General features: G+C 52.0%; 8 protein-coding genes across 8 annotated transcripts; 4 read left to right on the top strand and 4 right to left on the bottom strand.

Annotated features, from left to right (window-relative positions):
* Window positions 1-173: 173 nt before the first annotated feature.
* On the bottom strand, window positions 174-2389 carry BDV59DRAFT_195627 (uncharacterized protein; the record flags this gene model as incomplete). The annotated part of the gene is made up of 2 exons (XM_073692605.1): window positions 174-2184; window positions 2241-2389. The coding sequence occupies 2 exons, from the start codon at window positions 2387-2389 to the stop codon at window positions 174-176; spliced, it is 2160 nt and encodes a 719-aa protein (XP_073544277.1).
* A 519-nt stretch (window positions 2390-2908) lies between these two features.
* BDV59DRAFT_186347 (Zn(II)2Cys6 transcription factor) lies at window positions 2909-5826 on the top strand. Its single transcript, XM_073691009.1, has 6 exons — window positions 2909-3142; window positions 3193-3220; window positions 3279-3430; window positions 3513-4227; window positions 4284-4883; window positions 4933-5826. The coding sequence occupies exons 1-6, from the start codon at window positions 3012-3014 to the stop codon at window positions 5716-5718; spliced, it is 2412 nt and encodes an 803-aa protein (XP_073544276.1). The 5' UTR covers window positions 2909-3011; the 3' UTR covers window positions 5719-5826.
* Window positions 5827-5884: 58 nt separating this feature from the next.
* Window positions 5885-6858, bottom strand: BDV59DRAFT_186345 (uncharacterized protein). The gene has a single exon (XM_073691008.1). It carries the CDS (start codon window positions 6658-6660, stop codon window positions 5953-5955), a length of 708 nt encoding a protein of 235 aa, XP_073544275.1. The 5' UTR covers window positions 6661-6858; the 3' UTR covers window positions 5885-5952.
* A 121-nt stretch (window positions 6859-6979) lies between these two features.
* On the top strand, window positions 6980-7779 carry BDV59DRAFT_195624 (uncharacterized protein; the record flags this gene model as incomplete). Its single annotated transcript, XM_073692604.1, has 2 exons — window positions 6980-7024; window positions 7066-7779. The coding sequence occupies 2 exons, from the start codon at window positions 6980-6982 to the stop codon at window positions 7777-7779; spliced, it is 759 nt and encodes a 252-aa protein (XP_073544274.1).
* Window positions 7780-8113: 334 nt separating this feature from the next.
* On the top strand, window positions 8114-11636 carry pld2 (putative phospholipase D (PLD)). The gene is made up of 4 exons (XM_073686712.1): window positions 8114-8383; window positions 8437-8821; window positions 8877-9020; window positions 9068-11636. The coding sequence occupies exons 1-4, from the start codon at window positions 8213-8215 to the stop codon at window positions 11617-11619; spliced, it is 3252 nt and encodes a 1083-aa protein (XP_073544273.1). The 5' UTR covers window positions 8114-8212; the 3' UTR covers window positions 11620-11636.
* Window positions 11637-12953: 1317 nt separating this feature from the next.
* BDV59DRAFT_186341 (uncharacterized protein) lies at window positions 12954-15641 on the bottom strand. The gene is made up of 2 exons (XM_073691007.1): window positions 14197-15641; window positions 12954-14150 (listed from the first exon to the last, which is right to left on the bottom strand). The coding sequence occupies exons 1-2, from the start codon at window positions 15121-15123 to the stop codon at window positions 13050-13052; spliced, it is 2028 nt and encodes a 675-aa protein (XP_073544272.1). The 5' UTR covers window positions 15124-15641; the 3' UTR covers window positions 12954-13049.
* A 420-nt stretch (window positions 15642-16061) lies between these two features.
* On the top strand, window positions 16062-17686 carry BDV59DRAFT_186339 (serine palmitoyltransferase small subunit family protein). Its single transcript, XM_073691006.1, has one exon. The coding sequence runs from the start codon at window positions 16511-16513 to the stop codon at window positions 16973-16975; it is 465 nt and encodes a 154-aa protein (XP_073544271.1). The 5' UTR covers window positions 16062-16510; the 3' UTR covers window positions 16976-17686.
* On the bottom strand, window positions 17080-17686 carry BDV59DRAFT_116759 (uncharacterized protein). Its single transcript, XM_073686710.1, has one exon. The coding sequence runs from the start codon at window positions 17498-17500 to the stop codon at window positions 17135-17137; it is 366 nt and encodes a 121-aa protein (XP_073544270.1). The 5' UTR covers window positions 17501-17686; the 3' UTR covers window positions 17080-17134.
* Window positions 17687-17693: the final 7 nt, after the last annotated feature.

Genomic DNA, 17693 nt, shown 5'->3' with positions numbered 1-17693 from the left:
AAGAAAAGGTGGGGCATCCACTTCCGTCGCCTGTGAGCCTGAATCTCGTGGTTTGTAGAAATATCGAATTCATTCGGGAGAGGGATGTTCTGGAATAGTCGCAGAATGTAAGAAGACATCCGTCCGTGGGTAGATATTACATACATAAGCTGGTAGAGAGTATAGCAGCCCAGTCAATCCTCTCTCTCTTCTTCCAATGCGGCACATAATACCGAGGCAAATGTCTTCGAAATAGCCCACCGCCCAACCCTGTGAAGAAGGTCAATCAGCCGATGGAGATGATTCACGTCAGCGAAAGCTGGATCTCCAAATGCTTGGCCTTGGACCTCTTGTAACGCGCTTTTGCTTCCCAGTAGTTGGATCTCGGGCGCTTCGAAGGCTTGTAGATCAATTTCTTTTTTATAGCCAATCCGATTAAAGCAAATCCATACTAGCGCAGCAGAAAACAGCGCTCGCGGAATGTGGATAGCAGGTTCGGAAGATACCCGCATCCGCTCCAAGTATCGTTGGATCAGTAAAGCATGGACGAGACATTTGCTTGCATCTAGCGAGGATGCCCATGTTCGAACCTTGTTAACTGCCCTGACTTTTGGCAAATATCCACACCGGCCAATTGCTTGTTCTAGTAGATCAATATCGACGTAGAGAGACATGTAGATGGAATGCCACAGCACCGGCAGGCCAAAAGGGTCTTCGTCGTCTCGCAGGTGCACACTATAAGTTTGCCACCAAAGAATCAAGAGCTTGGAGATTCTCTTCGCTTCATCGGCGCTTAATGCATTGGAGTGTCGTGTTTCAATGATGTCCGCATTTATACTTTCCAAGACGCCATACGCTGCAAATCTAGACTTGCCACCGGCATCGTGGAATGGATCTGGTACTCCTGGTGTAGCCTTCCTGCTGGATAAAGATTGTTTATAAAGCGCAGCCCATTTCACGGCAGTCGGTGCCATAAATAGAGCCTCTGATTCTAGGTGAGGATACTGGGTAAATCGATGCTTGCGAATGGGATCATGGTGCAACAAATCCGCCAGCTCGGCGTCATGGATATTCAGTGCGATTTCGACACGGCCTCTCTGTTCAATCTCAATCCAGATCTGCCATTGCTCTTCCAGGCCCTGTTCATCAGCATCTAGGTTGAAATGGTGGCCACTATTAAGATCGACATGGCTGTGTTTATTCGATTCCCTAGCCCAAGACATCACGGTTCCATGGAGAACATCAGCCATGACTAAGTCTCTCGGTCTTCCCGATAGAATTGCAAATGTTTGCCCAAAAATACCCGCCTGCACCATGGAAAGGGCATCGGGGCGGCTTTGGGAGAGGATATTCTCCCAGGACGCAAGTATTGCTTTGTTTAGTCTCTCAAAAATCCGTGTCCCCTGCACCACTGCATGAGGAGACCCAACGAAGAGACTACCGATGGAGCATATAGACAGAAACAATAGTGAGTTCTCTGCAGTGGGGCGGAAAGTTGGGGCATGGATAACCGGAAATAATGAGTGGAAGCGGCTGAAGAATAATTTTGCAAACAGATTTAATTGCTCCGCGGATGGTAAAGCTTCATCATGCATCCGAGGTTGGAGTTGACGCGAGAGACCTGCTCGATAGGTCTCATCTGCGTCTACGTTCCCAGAGGCTATAGATCCTTGAGCAGTCTCGGTAGAACGGGTGGTTTTGGGGTCATCGGATGGCGTGAGGAATGTGAACCATTTCTTCTGAACCGCATTTCGGAGTTGGCTTGCGGTGGAATCCTGTCCGCCTGTTGGTGCTGGAACTGACCCGGGAATGTCATAACTGTGCCCATTTAACCCAGGATAAGGTACATTTGAAGGCAACTGAGCCCATTCAAAGATTGCCGAGGACAACGAAAAGTCCAGAGCATCCACATCTAGGTCTGTCCCTAGAAACCAACTGGAATCGCCTTGCGGCATGGCATCATGTAAGGCCATTCCCGGCACGGCTTGTGCATCGGGATTTTTTGTCAAACTAGGGGTTTGGGGGGCTGCATGTGGTAGCCACAGAGGATTCGCTGAAACAGATCCCACTGGCTTTGAAGCAGCTTGAGATGTCGGCGTGAGTAGCATCGGATCACCTCCCACAGGAAAAGCGGTGGTTGACGGGGATGCATGAGACTCCGGGGAGCCGTTCTGATGACTTTTTTCGTGTCGTCGTAAAACATCACTGAACGTGGGTCAGTATGGGTTCACGGTGGATTGGCTGGCGGGTTGATGAGTTACCTCCGGGAGTATAGCTTGCCACAGACTGTACATTCGTAAGGTCGCTCTTTGGTGTGACTACGAAGGTGTCTTGTGAGATGTTCGGACTTGGAAAAGTTTTTGTTGCAAGTGTGACACCTGTGCTCTGGCCGATTTCGAGTGCTGTTCATTTCGTGGAAGACTATATTGGTATCTGGGGTATGTCAATCTCTCCATTGGAGTTGTTCTTTCTCCGGCTTGTGGGGGAATTTCGAGACCCCATATAGGTCACGTGTCATAATCATTCCCAAATATTCACTGACATAGATGTCCTTAAGTCTAACCTATTTACTTATTTAAACAAATGCATGGCTGTGTGACCTATACAATATTTACTCTAGGGAGTCTGGCAGTACGTGGGTGGCTTGTTGGCTCGAGTGATATATATTTATAGTAGGTATAGTAGGTATAGTAGATTGTTGAATAGAGCAGGTAGGCTAATACAATAACATCCGGCTTCGGCCTTCTTGTCTAGCCCCCTTTAATGTATAAATACATAACAAACATTTCTTTACACCCCAATAACTACTCATGTAATAATTCTAGTTGACTACATATTACGTGGAAGATGGTCAAGAATGATGACTAATCAATATAGGTAACGGCAGTTAAACATGCGGGGATTTCAGATTCCGTGATCCATTCCGATACTTACAATCAATTTCATGGCCCAGTTCAATTTATATGCAGGGTAATGCCTGTAGAACCATATATGTTGCTCGAAAGCATCTAGGCCTGGTCATATAGAAAACAATGGCGGAGAGAAGGACGCAGCGCGACAATACCCACTCTAGCGAGGAGCTCACAGCTCATCCGAACGACGAGCATTCCTCAATTGAAGTCCCATCCAAAAGACAGAAGCGCGGAAAATACGCACGCGCCTGGTAGGTGACCAATATTCATACCCTATAGTCTCCATATCTGACCATGCTAGCGGCGAATGTTCCCGAAGGAAAATCAAGGTACAGACGGAGAATTTGATCGAGGATAGTACTTACTGAAATCTAACAAATCTCCCAGTGTGATGGGCGTATTCCGTGTGCACCTTGTCACTTCCACGGGAGAACCTGTGTGATGCCGACAAATGATCTACGCCGGCGACGACCTGCGAATGACATCGAAATTTCCCAACCGCCAAATGAGTGGCGCAATCATGACCAAGCCGGCGAGTAGTAAGTCCCATTTCACTCATATGTGCAGTGGCTTGAAGATTGTGTAAAGTAGCAGATAATGTGATACTAACAAGTCTTATAGTCCGACAACAAAAGAATTGGCTGCTCGCCTCAGTCGGGTTGAGCATCAATTAGAACTTGTTCTCTCTTCCATATCCAGTAGGAGTGCGGGAGAAAGGGAACCTCTCCTGAATACCGCCGATGATGACACTCCCAGTCTTCATGCCACGAAAACCCAATTGCAAACTTTTGCTGGCGAAACATCAATCAGTCACACACTAAATCAAATCGAAGGTTACCTGGACTACCAGGAGTATCCCTCCATGAGACGCGAATCAACGACATCACTCGCCTCCCTCCCGATGTCCCCCGTGGAATATACAAGCCATCCATACACAATTACTGGTACCCGGAAGGCCCTGGCCAAACACGGTGTCAAACCCAATAAGGGACATTGGGACTCGTTCATGAAAACTTTTTGTGACGAAGTGCACATCTTATACCCTTTTCTTCATATAGCGAGCCTGTGGGACAGCTACGCATGCATGTGGCGGTCCAATTTTGCCCTGGGAACCCGCGCACATACACCAAATGACCACAGAATAGCCATTGCTCAGGTATGGATCTGTCTTGCCCTCGGAAAATGTACGGAATCGCCTCGAGTGCATACCGAAGAAGGCAAACATTCGGCCGGATGGAGTCTGTTTAGCGCCGCGATAGATCTGATAGGAGATTTACTTGGCTGCTTCCGAATTTGTTCAGATGCTACTCTAGTGCTGCAAACATTCTCACTAATGGTATTCCCATTAGAGTCCTTGTGTGCGTACCATTCTTGATTTCTAACGTTGTATAGGCAGTGTACTTGTTCAGACTGGATGCAAATGAAAGGGCTGAGAAGTACCTAGCGTTGGCCATATCTCATGCCCACCATCTCGGGTTTCATCGGTCTAAAGTTGTGTTACAAATGCCCGTTTTTCGCGACGAAATGGTCCGACGATTGTGGTGGTGTCTACATGCAATGGATAGACGATTTTCTATAGAAACTGGCCACCCGTTCATTATTCAAGATGTCAATGTGGATGTCCCTGAGCCGCGCAACTTGAGCGATGAATGGCTCATCCGCTTCAAAAGGGATGCAAGGACGAGCAGTGAGGTGACTAGTGAGATCGAATCGGAACTTGCACAAGACTTCATGACTCCGATACCATATCTCTCCGCCACCATACGCTATTCGCGCATAATTGGGAAAATATGGGAAGCAATATACGGCGCCCATGTGACAGATACATTTCCGAGAGCTTCACTGCTCCAGTATCTAGAACAACTATTCCACGGTGCCCAGAAAGAGATCAAGCCTGAATTCTCCGCCATTACAGATAGTGGAACAGCAACAAATGCTGCCTCCAGCGATAGCCCATGGTGGCGAACAAAACAACAGATGTTGATGAGGATTGTAAGTCTTCCGCGAATTCCCCGGGAATACATTTACTGAAACCAACTAGCGTTGGTTGTCACTTCGTATTTTGATCCGTAAATCGATACTGCACCAGAACAAGCCTTCTTCCGAGACTAAGCTTGATGTTCTTGAAAACGAGATCATCTGCATACAGACCGGATGCCAGATCATCCACGAGTTTCAACAAGTGGCGGATGAGGGGACCGTATCCGCCTATCCGTTTATTCATTCGCTAGTCGGTGCTACCGTTGTCTCGCTGGGTCTAATAGTCAAGGAGCCCTCTTTCAAGAATGACTACGGTGATATGACACTGCACGCTGCGATCTCATTAGAAAGATACTGCCACAGGACGTGGGTGTCGGGTCGTATGCTTCGAACCATCTGCAGACTAAACCAGATCGCCTCGCGTGTGCTGTCCAGTAACGGTACCCTGGCAGTAAGGGGAAGAAATGCGGGTAAAAACGCTAGTTCGAATTCTCCCGCTTTTCATCCAAGACGGAGTCATGAAAAGGCTTTTTCAGACAGTTTTGCTGGAACTACCGTTCCTTCTGTAAGCCCTCTGCCAGCGGAGGATCGTCATGGTTCAACGGATTTCGCCACCAGCCGGACGATTGAAGCACCACAAGCACCCTTTTCGGCTGTTGGAATATCTGATCATCTTGTAATGCGCGATTTTGATTTCGAGCAAAGCTTTATAAATGATATCGTGCCATTGGGTCAATCTTACGGGTTTTCAGATATCCACTCTGAAATGCAGCCAGCGACATACACCGGTGCCGAGTTGGATTGGCTAGAGTCTTTGCTCAGTGGCGACATGGAACAAGATCCATAAGCGCAATGGAGGGCATTATAGATGTATCTGAGAGGCCATTGGGTGAAATAGGGGGTTGGGTGCCCGGGAACAGGAGGGATGTTGGACAAAACGACGCTTCAAGTATATACTACACTGACGCTGGAATTTTATACCCGTGACACGTGTTAAGCAAGTTGGATCTGGCATTAAGGTCTAAGAAACTCAGTACTCTGCTAAACGTCACCGCAAACTAGAACAAAAGTCCAAATTCACTCACACCTTCCAGGTCTTTCGTACCGCCGCCGCATCCCGTTCAAGCAGCGACCAGCGCAAGTTGCTCCACCGTTTTGGACGCTGAAGAGAATCAGCATAATGCTTCAAGGCCAGTACAAACTGGGTTGCCCAGCGTTCCTTGCTCACACCTCCAACCCCAGTAGCCAGAGGGGTTATCAAAATGGATCCTATGCGATCTTCTCGGCGACCGCGATTAAACCGTTCGAGTTCACACATCAAACTCCAGATACATTCGTATACCACCTCCCGGTCCCAAGTCACATCTGAACTTATTCTCATCGTCGGACAAAGCGCTACCCACTTACACCCCCATTCGTTCTTTCCTTCGAGCTCCTCGGGGAAAGGGGCCAGTGTGCATGTGCCCGGAGGAGCGAAGCCTCTCCAGCGCTCGTATAGCACGGCCTGTGCGGCGTTGGTAAGAGTATCGTAGTCAAGGTGAGGGCGACAAAATGTGTGGGAGATGACATGGTCGAAACCACCATCTAACCGGCCATATGAATTCGCTGGTGATACGATGAGCTGGAATGGCATGGCGAGTTCATCCAGAGTTCCGTTGACGACTCTGATGCCCAGCTTTGGACGCCTGAGGAAGGAGGGCCACTTATTCGCGAGGGCTTCGTTAAAAGCTGAGATGTGTTGATTCTCAATGCAGAGGAGTATGATCTCTGGAATGTCATCTAGAGCCATTATTGAGTGTTTTAAGACTGTCAGTGCTTCTGGTGTTGCTTGTATGGGTCTGGAGGCGTCGAAACGCTATTAGAAGAGAGAATGGCACGTGGGGATGTGATCCGCTGAGGGAACAATAGTGTGACTTAGTTGTTCGCTATAAAAGCCAATTTTTGTCCTTTATGAAGGTCATCATGCGGTAATACGGAGTTCATGGAATGCTTGGGATGATTGAGAGGGATTAGGTCTTGCGAGGTCAGATGACCTTGCGCATCTCTCCATCACCAGCGACGTTTCCTCCTCGACACTTAACCACATTGATATCCATCGAACCAACATTATGTCTACCACTGGCGTCAAATATATCGACGGTCGCAAGACCTTCGTCCCTCTTGGTATTCCCCTCAATAAGATGGAAATTTATAGAAACTCACACGGCCAGAAAACAACCCCGAAGTGCTTTCTACACTCAGCCATGACCTCGGGACATCTTCGAAGCTGACTTTCCATGACGTGCTCTCCACGACCTCACCAGAGCTTCTGGCTTGGATTCCCCGGCCTGTCAACGCGCTCATCCTCCTTTGTGACAGTCCCATCTACACCGCCACACGGTCCGCTGTCGAGCCGAGCGTCCCGGCGTACCAGGGGTCTGGGCCGGACGAGCCCGTAATATGGGTCAAACAAACGATCGGGCATGCCTGTGGTTTAATGGCGCTTCTTCACTGTCTCTGGAACCTCAACGGCGGTGGCTACATCTTACCTGATTCGGGGCTATCTAGGCTCCGGACAGATCTCATCCCACTGGGTCCCGCCGCCCGGTCGGAGAAGCTCTACAATTCCATGTTTCTCGAGCGGGCGCACATGCATGCCGCAACGCTGGGATCTTCCCATGTCCCATCCCCGACAGATCCGTGCGGGCATCATTTTGGGGCGCTTGTTAAGGACGGAGAAGGACGCGTGTGGGAATTAAATGGCGGCATGAATGGACCGTTGTTGCGGGGAACTCTGCCGCCTGACCAAGATTTATTGAGTGAGGAGGGTCTGCAACTTACAGTGCAGGAATATCTGGACACAGCTCGCGCCCTGGAGGGGAATAAGGGCGACGGAATTAGTCTCGTTGCTCTTGCGGAAAGCGCATGACGGGTCCTCTTCATTAAGGACATTGATGGATTGTGGCGCAGGAGTGGGGTTGGATGGTTGGATCGACATCAGCAGCTGCACCGAGGGTGACGATGTCCGTTGAAGCGACATTCTCTAGCGTCACAACGGACGGTCCTGGACTGCACAGCCACCATGCAGGATGCCACGAATCCCCATTGTACCCTAGACAGTGGAATAAGACGGCCACGTCCAAGCGAATAATCCTCTTCATCATAAGATTGAATAGCGGCAGCCTAACTCCATCGGTGCCGTGTGTCTCGGGATGGCGGGGCAAGCTGATCACCCATCATTTCTCCTGAGCCCATCCATCCAGTCCACGTTGTTGGGTCTCTTTCATACATAATCCTTGCTCTCCCCTCCTCCCCCCTTTTCCCTTCCATCATACCGTCATATCCTCTACACTCCGCTGGTCATGTCCCACAACCAGGACCACTTGGCCTATGGCCAATACAATCCCGACTCCTCTCGTGGAGAGGGAGACAGCATGAGGGGTTTTGTTGGAGATACGTTCAAGAAGCTGCGCGAAACCTACAAGACCCATCAGGGCAGTCATGGGCAGACCTATGGCGCTGGAAACCAGCAGGTAGATGCATCAGTCGTTGCATACAAGCCGGATAGTGATGCTAACTGCCACAGGGTCAATCTTATCCTCCTCAGGGCTCTGCGCAGAGTTACTACGGAAGTCCCAACCAGACCCCGAATCCTCCGTACCACGATCCCCAAGCTCAATCACAAGGCCGACCTCCCAAGCAAGACAAAGTTTCCGGATTGTTTGGGAAACTCCAGGGCGCGGTTGCGGATATCGGTTCCGATGTCGCTCAGCGCCTGGGCACCGCCATCGACCCACAGGCCTATGCACAGTATGGCCAGCCTAGCAAACCACAGTCGGAGAATCGCTTCCAGAGTTTCGCGCCGGATCGTCAGGGGAATGATGTGAAATGGCATGTTGATGGATGTTCCTATTTCTACGCGGTATCAAAGGCGCTGGAAAGCGCCCGCGAGTCAATCTGGATTTTGGACTGTGAGTCTTGTAACCCTTTACGGGGGCATATGGTATCGTTTGTTGACCGTTATAGGGTGGCTGTCACCGGAATTGTATCTGCGACGTCCTCCTGCCAAAAATGAACAGTATCGACTAGATCGCATGCTGCAGGCCGCAGCGCAGCGAGGCGTGAAGGTCAACATCATTGTGTACAAGGAGGTCACGCAAGCATTGACCCGTAAGTGAAATGACCCGTGAAGAGGAGTAAAAAGCTGACCGAAATAGTCTCCTCTCATCATACCAAGCATCACCTCGAAGACATGCACCCCAACATCGCCGTGTTCCGTCATCCCGATCATCTGCCGGACCGCCAGGAACTGACGGCTTCCATCACGTCTTCCCTCGAGAACATGTCTCTGGATGCAAAGAGCCTTGCCAAGATGTCGGGTGATGCTCTGAAGGGTATTTACGGTATGAACGATGATGTGATCCTCTATTGGGCTCATCACGAGAAGCTCTGCGTCATCGACGGACGCATCGCTTTCATGGGAGGCCTGGACATGTGCTACGGACGTTGGGACACCAACCAGCACGCATTGGCCGATGTCCACGGTGAAAACCTGAATGAGATCATCTTCCCAGGTCAGGATTACAACAATGCGCGTGTGCTTGACTTCAAGGACGTCGCCCACTGGGAGCAAAACCCTCTAGACCGGAAGAAGGCTTCTCGCATGGGATGGTCCGATATTTCCGTCAGCCTTCACGGACCGGTTGTTGAAGATCTGCGCCACCACTTTGTCGAGCGCTGGAACTTTATCTATGATTCCAAGTACCAGTCCCGGAATGACTCGCGTTATAGCAGACTTGTTCTGTACGGTCGGCCGACTTCGTCCACATCGCAGCAACATGGCGCTCAGCCCGCCGCCCATCACCCGCAGCCTCCGCAACCTCAATATCCCGGAGGTCAGACGACGCCTCCTAACACCCACTACCAGCCCTCTCCGTCGAGCCACTCCCCTGCTGCTGGTGCGCAGCAACAACAGCAATACACCTACACCGGTCAATCCTTCCCCCCACCGCCTCCTGGGCCTCCTCCGTCCCAAGCCCACCCCCAGGGACAGTCTCAAGCCTATGGCCAGGCACCATATTTCCCTCCTCCCCCGACCCAGGGATCCCACTCTCAGACTCGCGGTCTCGAGGACGAATACGAAGGATCCCGCGGATTCAACGATTCCGAACGCGGTTTTGTGCCTCGTCGATTCCGCGAGGACTTCAACCAGTATAGCAACGTACTTCGCGGACAGCTCGCGGGTCAGATCCATCAATATCAGGATCGCCTGACGACGACTCTCGGACAGAGCCAGGGCCGCCACTCCCAGCCTCGCGGCAACATGCACTGCCAGATCGTGCGTAGCTGTGCAAAATGGAGCAACGGTACGCCCAAAGAGCATTCCATCGCCGAGGCCTACGCGGCTGTCATCCGTAACAGCCAGCACTTCATCTACATTGAGAACCAGTTCTTCATCACCGCGACTGGCGACTCGCAGAAACCCGTCCAGAACAAGATTGGCGCTGCTATTGTTGAACGCATTCTCCGCGCCGCCCGCGCCGGGGAAAAGTACAAGATGATCGTGGTCATCCCGTCCGTGCCCTGCTTCGCGGGCGACCTGGCCGATGACTCGACCCTCGGCACACGCGCCATCATGGAGTTCCAGTACAACTCCATTAACCGCGGCGGTAACAGTATCATGGAGCTGATCGCCAAGGAGGGCTTCAACCCGATGGACTACATCCGGTTCTACAATCTCCGCAACTACGACCGCATCAATGCGACCGGACCCATGGCTGCCGCTGAACAACGCAGTGGCGTCAACTACGAGGACGCGCGCAAACAGCATGATGTGACCACCGCAGGACCTGGTGGCTACGGCCCCGGCGCGCCGCGTACAGCCTTTGACACCTCCGCGCCTTACCAGCAATACCAGCAGGCGGCACATCAAGTCTCCTCCCCGAAGTCGGGTCGCTGGAACAGCGTGAGCGAGTGCTACATGCTCAACGGCGAGGACATCCGCAACGTGCCGTGGGACGGACCGGCGGAGACTGAGATTGACGCCTTCGTGACGGAGGAGCTGTACGTACACTCCAAGGTGATGGTAGCAGACGACCGCGTTGTGATCTGTGGGTCAGCGAACCTGAACGATCGCTCCCAGCTGGGTGACCACGACTCTGAGATCGCCATCATCATCGAGGACTACACGCCGGTCCAGTCGATGATGAACGGCAAGCCGTGGACCGCGAGCCGGTTTGCGGCGTCGCTGCGTCGCCAGCTCTTCCGCAAGCACCTCGGCCTCCTCCCGCCGCAGGACCCTCAGCGGCCGGACGGCAACAGCGAACCTGTTAGCAACGGGCCCAACCAGTTCGACTTCGAGTCTCCCGAAAGCCAGGTCGTCGCCGACCCCCTCGCGGACACGCTGCACAGCCTGTGGAACAGTCGCGCGCACACCAATACCGAGGTCTTCCGCAAGGTGTTCCACTCCGTACCGGATGATACCGTGCGCGACTGGGCGACGTATAAGGAGTTCTATGGGTACTACTTCAACAAGGCGGATAAGCAGGCGTACGGCGAGGCGAAGGATGAGCCCCCATCGAAGTATCTGTACGGACACGTTGTGCGGGACGACTTCGCGCCGGGGGTGGAGGGCGTCAAGGAAGTCAAGGAGCTGCTGAGTAAGGTGAAGGGAACGCTGGTCGAGATGCCACTCATGTTCTTGATCGAGGAAGATGTGGCGGAGGAGGGGGTGATGCTTAACGATTTGACGATGCCGATCTACACTTAGCATGTTTTCTTTATGATTTGTATAGTTGCGTTGGTTAGTGGGAATCACTGGTCAGATTGCGTCTTTGTTGATTTGCCGTGGCGAATGTTGATATTGTTGCTGGGGGACAATATTTCGCCATCCCGAAGTATACCGATTCCTTTGTCGGACTATGTTGGAGAATATACTTGACATATTTCGGCCCCGAGAACAATATTAAGCCATGCATTGAAGCTATAGCTCGACTCAATCCAACACACCGTCCCCTCCCTCTCCCCATCCACCCTCCTGCTAGTATAAGAGGCCATGTACAGCCCTCCCTCGTCACCCTCATCACCACGCTCAAAATCCAGATCCATCCAAGCTCATATTCAAATCTCTTGCTTTGCGAAAAAACAAACCGATCTACCAAAATGTCTCCCTCAGAAGTTGCTCAGAACGTTACCATCACCAAGGGTAAGCCCATCATCTCCCGCTATACACCCCGCAGGGACTAATGGAAATCCACAGCTTCCCCCGGCGGCGGCTGCGTCGTTATGTAGAGTTCCTATTATGGGCACGAACACCATCCACTACAATACGCGGAATGCCATCTGACCCGACTCTGCATCGTTTGGTGCAGAAACTGCGAAGCCGGCAGCCCTCACGAGACCAATGCCTCACCGCTGGCGTTCTACCAATCAATCATCTGCCTTTCCGATTCTCTCTTGCCCTGGTGATGAGGGCTGCGATGAACCAAAATCATAATATGGCTGGTATAGCCGAGACGTTATTTGTTCCTCGATCTGACGATTCCACTCTTTCATTTCTGGTCTTGTGTCCTGTGGTTGGATCTTGGTCATGTAGTTATCTACCTAAATCGTGAGATGAAAGTCAACTTTCTTAATCTTTGGATACTTACGGTACGAGTAGATGATGGCGACCTCGCAATGAATAAAACCCACTAAGTTCTCTAGTACCTCCTACTTTTCTACTTAGGGAGATCATCTCGTTTGATTACGGAGATGGGTAGTAGCATCACAGTAAGTTCCCGCAAACCCTTGCACTACTGCTAAGTTCCAAAGACTCCATGGAGATGTATTGTTAGTGCTCTAGTAGGTACGATATGGTCATAGTCTAAATGTTGTCAGGAAGACAGAAAGTCCAAATGATGCTCTGTCAAGGACTTCATAGTTGGGAGCTTCAGTCCCATGTCGAAACAGTCGAACATGGGACGGTTTGATATATGGAAGGCGACCACCAAACTGACCTTTGACGTATCCCGCTTAGATGCCAGCCCTACTCTCCACCATCCCGCACCCTTTTGCCTCATAATGTTGGACCACTAAAGGAGAAGTTTTGACCCCCACCATACTAGTATATACTCGTGGAATTGCCTATGCATGATTTCATAACGAAGTATCTCCTGTCTATGTACAAACAGCCACCAAGAGCGAGAGCCAGCTCTAAAGTTAAGGCTCTGTCTCCTTACGAGCCTTGTCGACCCGCGCGATATCGTCCGCGCTCGGCTCCTGGAGCTCGGCATCAGAAACAACAAACGCATCGCCGACTACATCCTCGACCTGCTCGAGCGCGTGGGAGATGAGATCCACGGATCGTGCCATGCCCATGTGGCACATGTTTTCGCCGACAGCAGCTTCAATTTTCCCGTCGCCGCCGTTCTGTGTCAAGTCCGCCTGGAACGCATGAAGAAGCGTCTTGAGTGGCTCCAGGAAGCGGCTGCGGAAGAACAGATACGTCTTCCCTAGTTGGAGCTGGTTTCGGAGGTCTGTGGATGAGACCAGAATGTAGTACAGGTTGAGGGCTGCGTGGATGGAGGGCGTCAGGGTCTGAGAGAATTTGATCCAGGAGGCGACAATGTCGGACGAGACATTGAGGAGGAGCTGCGCGGGGTTGAAAAGCGAAGGAAAGAGGACGGAGAAGTAGTGGGAGTTGAGGAAAATGCTCGGTTCGGTAGTTCTGGCAGGATCCTTGGCAGCAGTGAGGATTTCGTTCTTGAGCCAGCCAATAACGCTGTCTTTGACCGTTAGGCAACTCTCTTCCTCAAGGACATTCCGGATGACCTTGAAGCGAGAGATCGGCGACGGGTTGCTGTGCACGATTGCTTCCGGAATTTGCCGGACGCTGCCGTAGTGCTGGCGTGCGGTGCATGCGGTCAGGGCTAGGATGAAATCGCGGAACTCCCGTTCAGTCGCTGGGGTGCCGATCGAATTTTGCATCGAGAACACGGTTAGCGTTAGAAGGGAGTCGAGGAGAGCCTGTGGCTGTCCGAAGACAACATCGTCGGGGGTGTTGTATCCTCCTACGAAGTTGGCGAATATTTTTGCCAGGTCAGGGAAGACTGCAATGGGGGTGACTTGTCCGGAGGAGAAGAGTTCAGCCATGGCGGCACGGGCAGCCAAGAGCAGCAGAGATCCGTGTCTCTCAAGAAGGACCTCGTCGGCCTTCTTTGGTGGTTCCTCGAAGTCAAGTGGCGGTGGATGAGTTTCCGATGGCTGAAAGACAATGCCTAGAAGCTGTTTATCGTCTAGACCGAAGTCACGAGATAGTGCCTGCGAGGTTAGGGTGTGCTTGACTGCAAGATAGACAGAAACTTACAGTGATCTTTGCCATGATCATGTCTCTCTCGCGCAAATGTTTGCTCTCGGCATAGGCATCGGTCTGGGACTGTTGGCCGGGCATACGGGTTCCAGGCCGCAGCTTCTCCTGCAGTCTAATCGCCCAAGACATACCGGGATCCATGGGTCCAGAGAAACTCAAGAGGTAGGATTTGACAAGCTCAATCAGACCAAACTGCAGGAATCTCCGCACCAGTACGGGCTCCTCGCTGTTGACTGGGGTCGTCGACCGACTCTCTGCTTCCGGGTCGGGCGCGGAAGCCTCCGATACACGCAATACGGACGACTCGCTCGCGGCGCGGGGCGGCGGTGCCGGTCGTTTGGAAGGCGACACATCGCGAAAGAACTCAAGCAGGGACATGGTAGTCTCATTGGTCGGCATCAAGGTGTATGCTTCGAGGACGGCCTGTAAGGAGGTGGCGATAAACCGGCTGGGGGACTTGGTCTCGATGCGAGAATGGAGGACGGACAGCATGGCCAGGAGTGTGTTGAACTTGAGAATATGCATCGGGAGAGCCTTTGTCTCTTCTTCCGTGACGGTGACATTTTCCATTTGACTTTGCAATGCATCAGAAGAAGGATCCTGTTCGGCAGTGTCGCTATCGGCGGCATCATCCTCGTCCTCGGGCTGGAGCTGCATGAGTGCATCGGACACACGCAAGATCACCTCGCGTGGATTTCCGAGGCGAGCAATGTCCTGCAGACATTCTGTGGACTGGGGCAGCATAGGCAGTAGCATCTGCACCAGGTCCCAGCCGATATTGGTGGTCAGGGATTCATCCTGCAGGAGTTTATGGAGGAGAGGGAGGCGGGCGGGGGTCAATTGGTACTCCAGGAGGGTGAGGTAGGTGAGGTAATCGGTCGCAGGAGGCAAGGCCTGGACAAGAGGATCTTCAGACTCGGCCATGATGGTCGAGATGACGGATAGATACTGGGCAGAGAGAAGAGGCCGCGTGGAGGGGAAGTTGGAGGAGAGGCTTCGTCAGCGGGGTCACGGGGGATGATGTCATCGCCACTCGTATGGCACGGACGCAGAACGAGACCCCAGCTGCCTAGGTACCCAGGTACCTAGGTAGTATGGATCGTACGAGATAGTAAAGACGGAGATGATGAAACGATAGAATTCCATTCAAGGATATCATTCAGTTCGCCGGGGGATATGAATATATGGATGCGCATGTCAGGTGGCTAGACACCCCATAGAGATAGGGGTCCCAACGGGCGTGTACTCTCCGATATACATGATTTGAGGATATATCCATATTGCTCATCATTGTAGATAGAAAGTAGAGCTGGGGATGTTCCTGCGTCAGTAGAGCAGGGAGATCACATGACGGTTTATATCACATGACCTGCCGTCATATGAATTCCGGCAGTTGAATGAACGAGATGACGATCGACTCCTCCCCGGCAAGGAGGCACAATATAAGCGCAGAATCGAATCTGCCAAGAGGAAGGATCGTGCGCGAGGTGCATAAGGGCATAATCATGCATAATATTGTGCAGGCGCAGACAGCAGGATGACTCAGCAGTCATGATTCAACGACTTCCGTAGAAGTACAGGTACTCCCAGTTGTGCCAGAGACTGCATATACTACTGGCGTAGCATACTCCTTAGTTTAGTAGCTATAAGAGCACACTCCAGATGGAGCATCTCAACGGCCCCGACAGAAAATTCAATCGCAGCGAAACAAACCAAAACGGGAGTTGCCGATTAAACCGAAGGTCCGGCGGCGCTGATTGGCCCCGAGACGGCGATGCACATCCGCGCCTTACCGGATCCATTATCCATTCATCCATGCCAGCCTTTTTCTTCTGCTGCTCCTCCTCCTCCTCTCCTGATATCCTCCATAGCTACACTAATAATCCCTAATTCTTCCCCCTCTCCACCTCCCCCTCCCTTCTGGTTTGTCATTCCTGTTGTTTCCTCCACCCTGCGACTGTCAGCTTAGTCTTCCCGGTTTTCCTGCTTTTTTTCCTCCTTCCGTCTTACGCCGGATCCGCCCTGTCACTCCTTGATCTCCCACCACCCCCCCAACTTCTGTCGGATCCCGTAATACCAGGCGCAAGGGATAGAGCTGGTGATACTTCTCCGTATTCCGTCCCTGACCTCGAATAATCCTAATCTTGACCGCCCACCTGCACTACGCGGGGGTCAACACGCCGTTGCATCTCGTCCACCGGAAGCGAGGAAGCGCATTGCGGATTGCATTGCAATCCCAGAACTTGCCGCAGACATACCGATTTCCCTCTCGTCGAGTGCCTCTCAGCGCGTCGATCCGGGTCAATCAACCATGGCTACCGAGATGCAGTCCTTCTATACCCCCTCCACTTCCACGCACATTTCCTCCCATGCCCCGGCGGCTGTCGATGAGCTGATCACCAAATACTCCTCCACCATGACCACCTCCAATGTGCCGGGATCCAGTCAAATGGACATGAAGGACCCCCGTCGGAACGTCCTGCAACGGCTCACCGATCGTATTCGCCTGGAATACTACCGATACGAGGTCACCTTCGGACTCTACGTCATGACCCCCGGCGAGAAGCTCGTGGCCAACTCGTTCGTGATTGTAGTGTTATCTCTCCTCTTTTGGGCTCTGTTGCTCTACTTCCCCGCCCTGCTCTATCAGAAGTTGACCCGTCTCGTGTGGCTGTTGACGGGTCACAGCAGCGAGGAGATGGGGGCCGCCCTGGGCATCCTGGAGACCCACGTCGGTTCGATATCGGCACAATTTGCCGCTGAGAATGCCCTCTAGGCAAGCGCCATGATGCACATATCAATGTCATGTGAATTCAAGTTGTTTGGGTTGTATTGGTCGATACATTTGGGGCTCGGTCATTAGCTGGTAAGCCGACAGCGTCCTCCGGAGCTCCGCCGAAGAAACTAACCATTGTACCGAGTAGGGGCCCCTATGTCAATTATCTTGGCGTTTTGTCGCGGCGTTTCGGTTCTGGGTATATAGGACGGCGACTTGCGCCAACCTAATGATTATTGGAATGGAGGGACTGGATAATGTGAGCACGAGTACCGCCACTCCACAGCCGATCACCGAGGATCCTCCACGTGAGGAGCCATTCCGATGGCTCTTGGCGGTTGAATTGAATAGGAACTGTTTTGTCTTTTTTGTTTGGTTTCTACGGTTTCCCTGTATAAATTGGTGCCGGGCTTCGGGATACCACCGAAGTCGCCTGACATGGCCTCGAGGTTTCCAGTCTTCTGGACCCGAGTTGTTTGATTTGTTTGATGGGGACGCGTTTGAGCATCTGCTATACCTATACATTGATTAATGCTTAATGTCCAATATGATGCTGTATACGAGGGTATACAGATTGACCACCACCGTGCACACCGGCGTAGATGCCAGAAAGAGAAAAACTAAGTAAAACCGATGACTGCGGACGATGACGAGGCAGAGGCTTAGCTCTGCTTGGCTCAGAGAGAAACCAACCTGGCTCCGCTGGACGTGGTTGTCT

This window comes from Aspergillus ambiguus (genome assembly GCF_047715705.1).
Source record: "Aspergillus ambiguus strain CBS 117.58 unplaced genomic scaffold BDV59scaffold_41, whole genome shotgun sequence".
Lineage (NCBI taxonomy): Eukaryota > Fungi > Ascomycota > Eurotiomycetes > Eurotiales > Aspergillaceae > Aspergillus > Aspergillus ambiguus.
The sequence above is the reverse complement of the archived record's forward strand: the minus strand, read 5'-3'. Positions and strand labels throughout refer to the sequence as shown.

Bases quoted from the DNA above. Each gene is read 5' to 3' on its own strand.
- BDV59DRAFT_186347 (XM_073691009.1), top strand. From the start codon at position 3,012: ATGGCGGAGAGAAGGACGCAGCGCGACAATACCCACTCTAGCGAGGAG. The intron at 3,431-3,512 runs GTAAGTCCCATT...CAAGTCTTATAG, and splicing joins CATGACCAAGCCGGCGAGTA to TCCGACAACAAAAGAATTGG. The intron at 4,884-4,932 runs GTAAGTCTTCCG...GAAACCAACTAG, and splicing joins AACAGATGTTGATGAGGATT to CGTTGGTTGTCACTTCGTAT.
- BDV59DRAFT_186345 (XM_073691008.1), bottom strand. From the start codon at position 6,660: ATGGCTCTAGATGACATTCCAGAGATCATACTCCTCTGCATTGAGAAT.
- pld2 (XM_073686712.1), top strand. From the start codon at position 8,213: ATGTCCCACAACCAGGACCACTTGGCCTATGGCCAATACAATCCCGAC. The intron at 8,822-8,876 runs GTGAGTCTTGTA...TGACCGTTATAG, and splicing joins GTCAATCTGGATTTTGGACT to GGTGGCTGTCACCGGAATTG. The intron at 9,021-9,067 runs GTAAGTGAAATG...TGACCGAAATAG, and splicing joins GGTCACGCAAGCATTGACCC to TCTCCTCTCATCATACCAAG.
- BDV59DRAFT_186341 (XM_073691007.1), bottom strand. From the start codon at position 15,123: ATGGCCGAGTCTGAAGATCCTCTTGTCCAGGCCTTGCCTCCTGCGACC. The intron at 14,151-14,196 runs GTAAGTTTCTGT...CTAACCTCGCAG, and splicing joins TGATCATGGCAAAGATCACT to GCACTATCTCGTGACTTCGG.
- BDV59DRAFT_186339 (XM_073691006.1), top strand. From the start codon at position 16,511: ATGGCTACCGAGATGCAGTCCTTCTATACCCCCTCCACTTCCACGCAC.
- BDV59DRAFT_116759 (XM_073686710.1), bottom strand. From the start codon at position 17,500: ATGTATAGGTATAGCAGATGCTCAAACGCGTCCCCATCAAACAAATCA.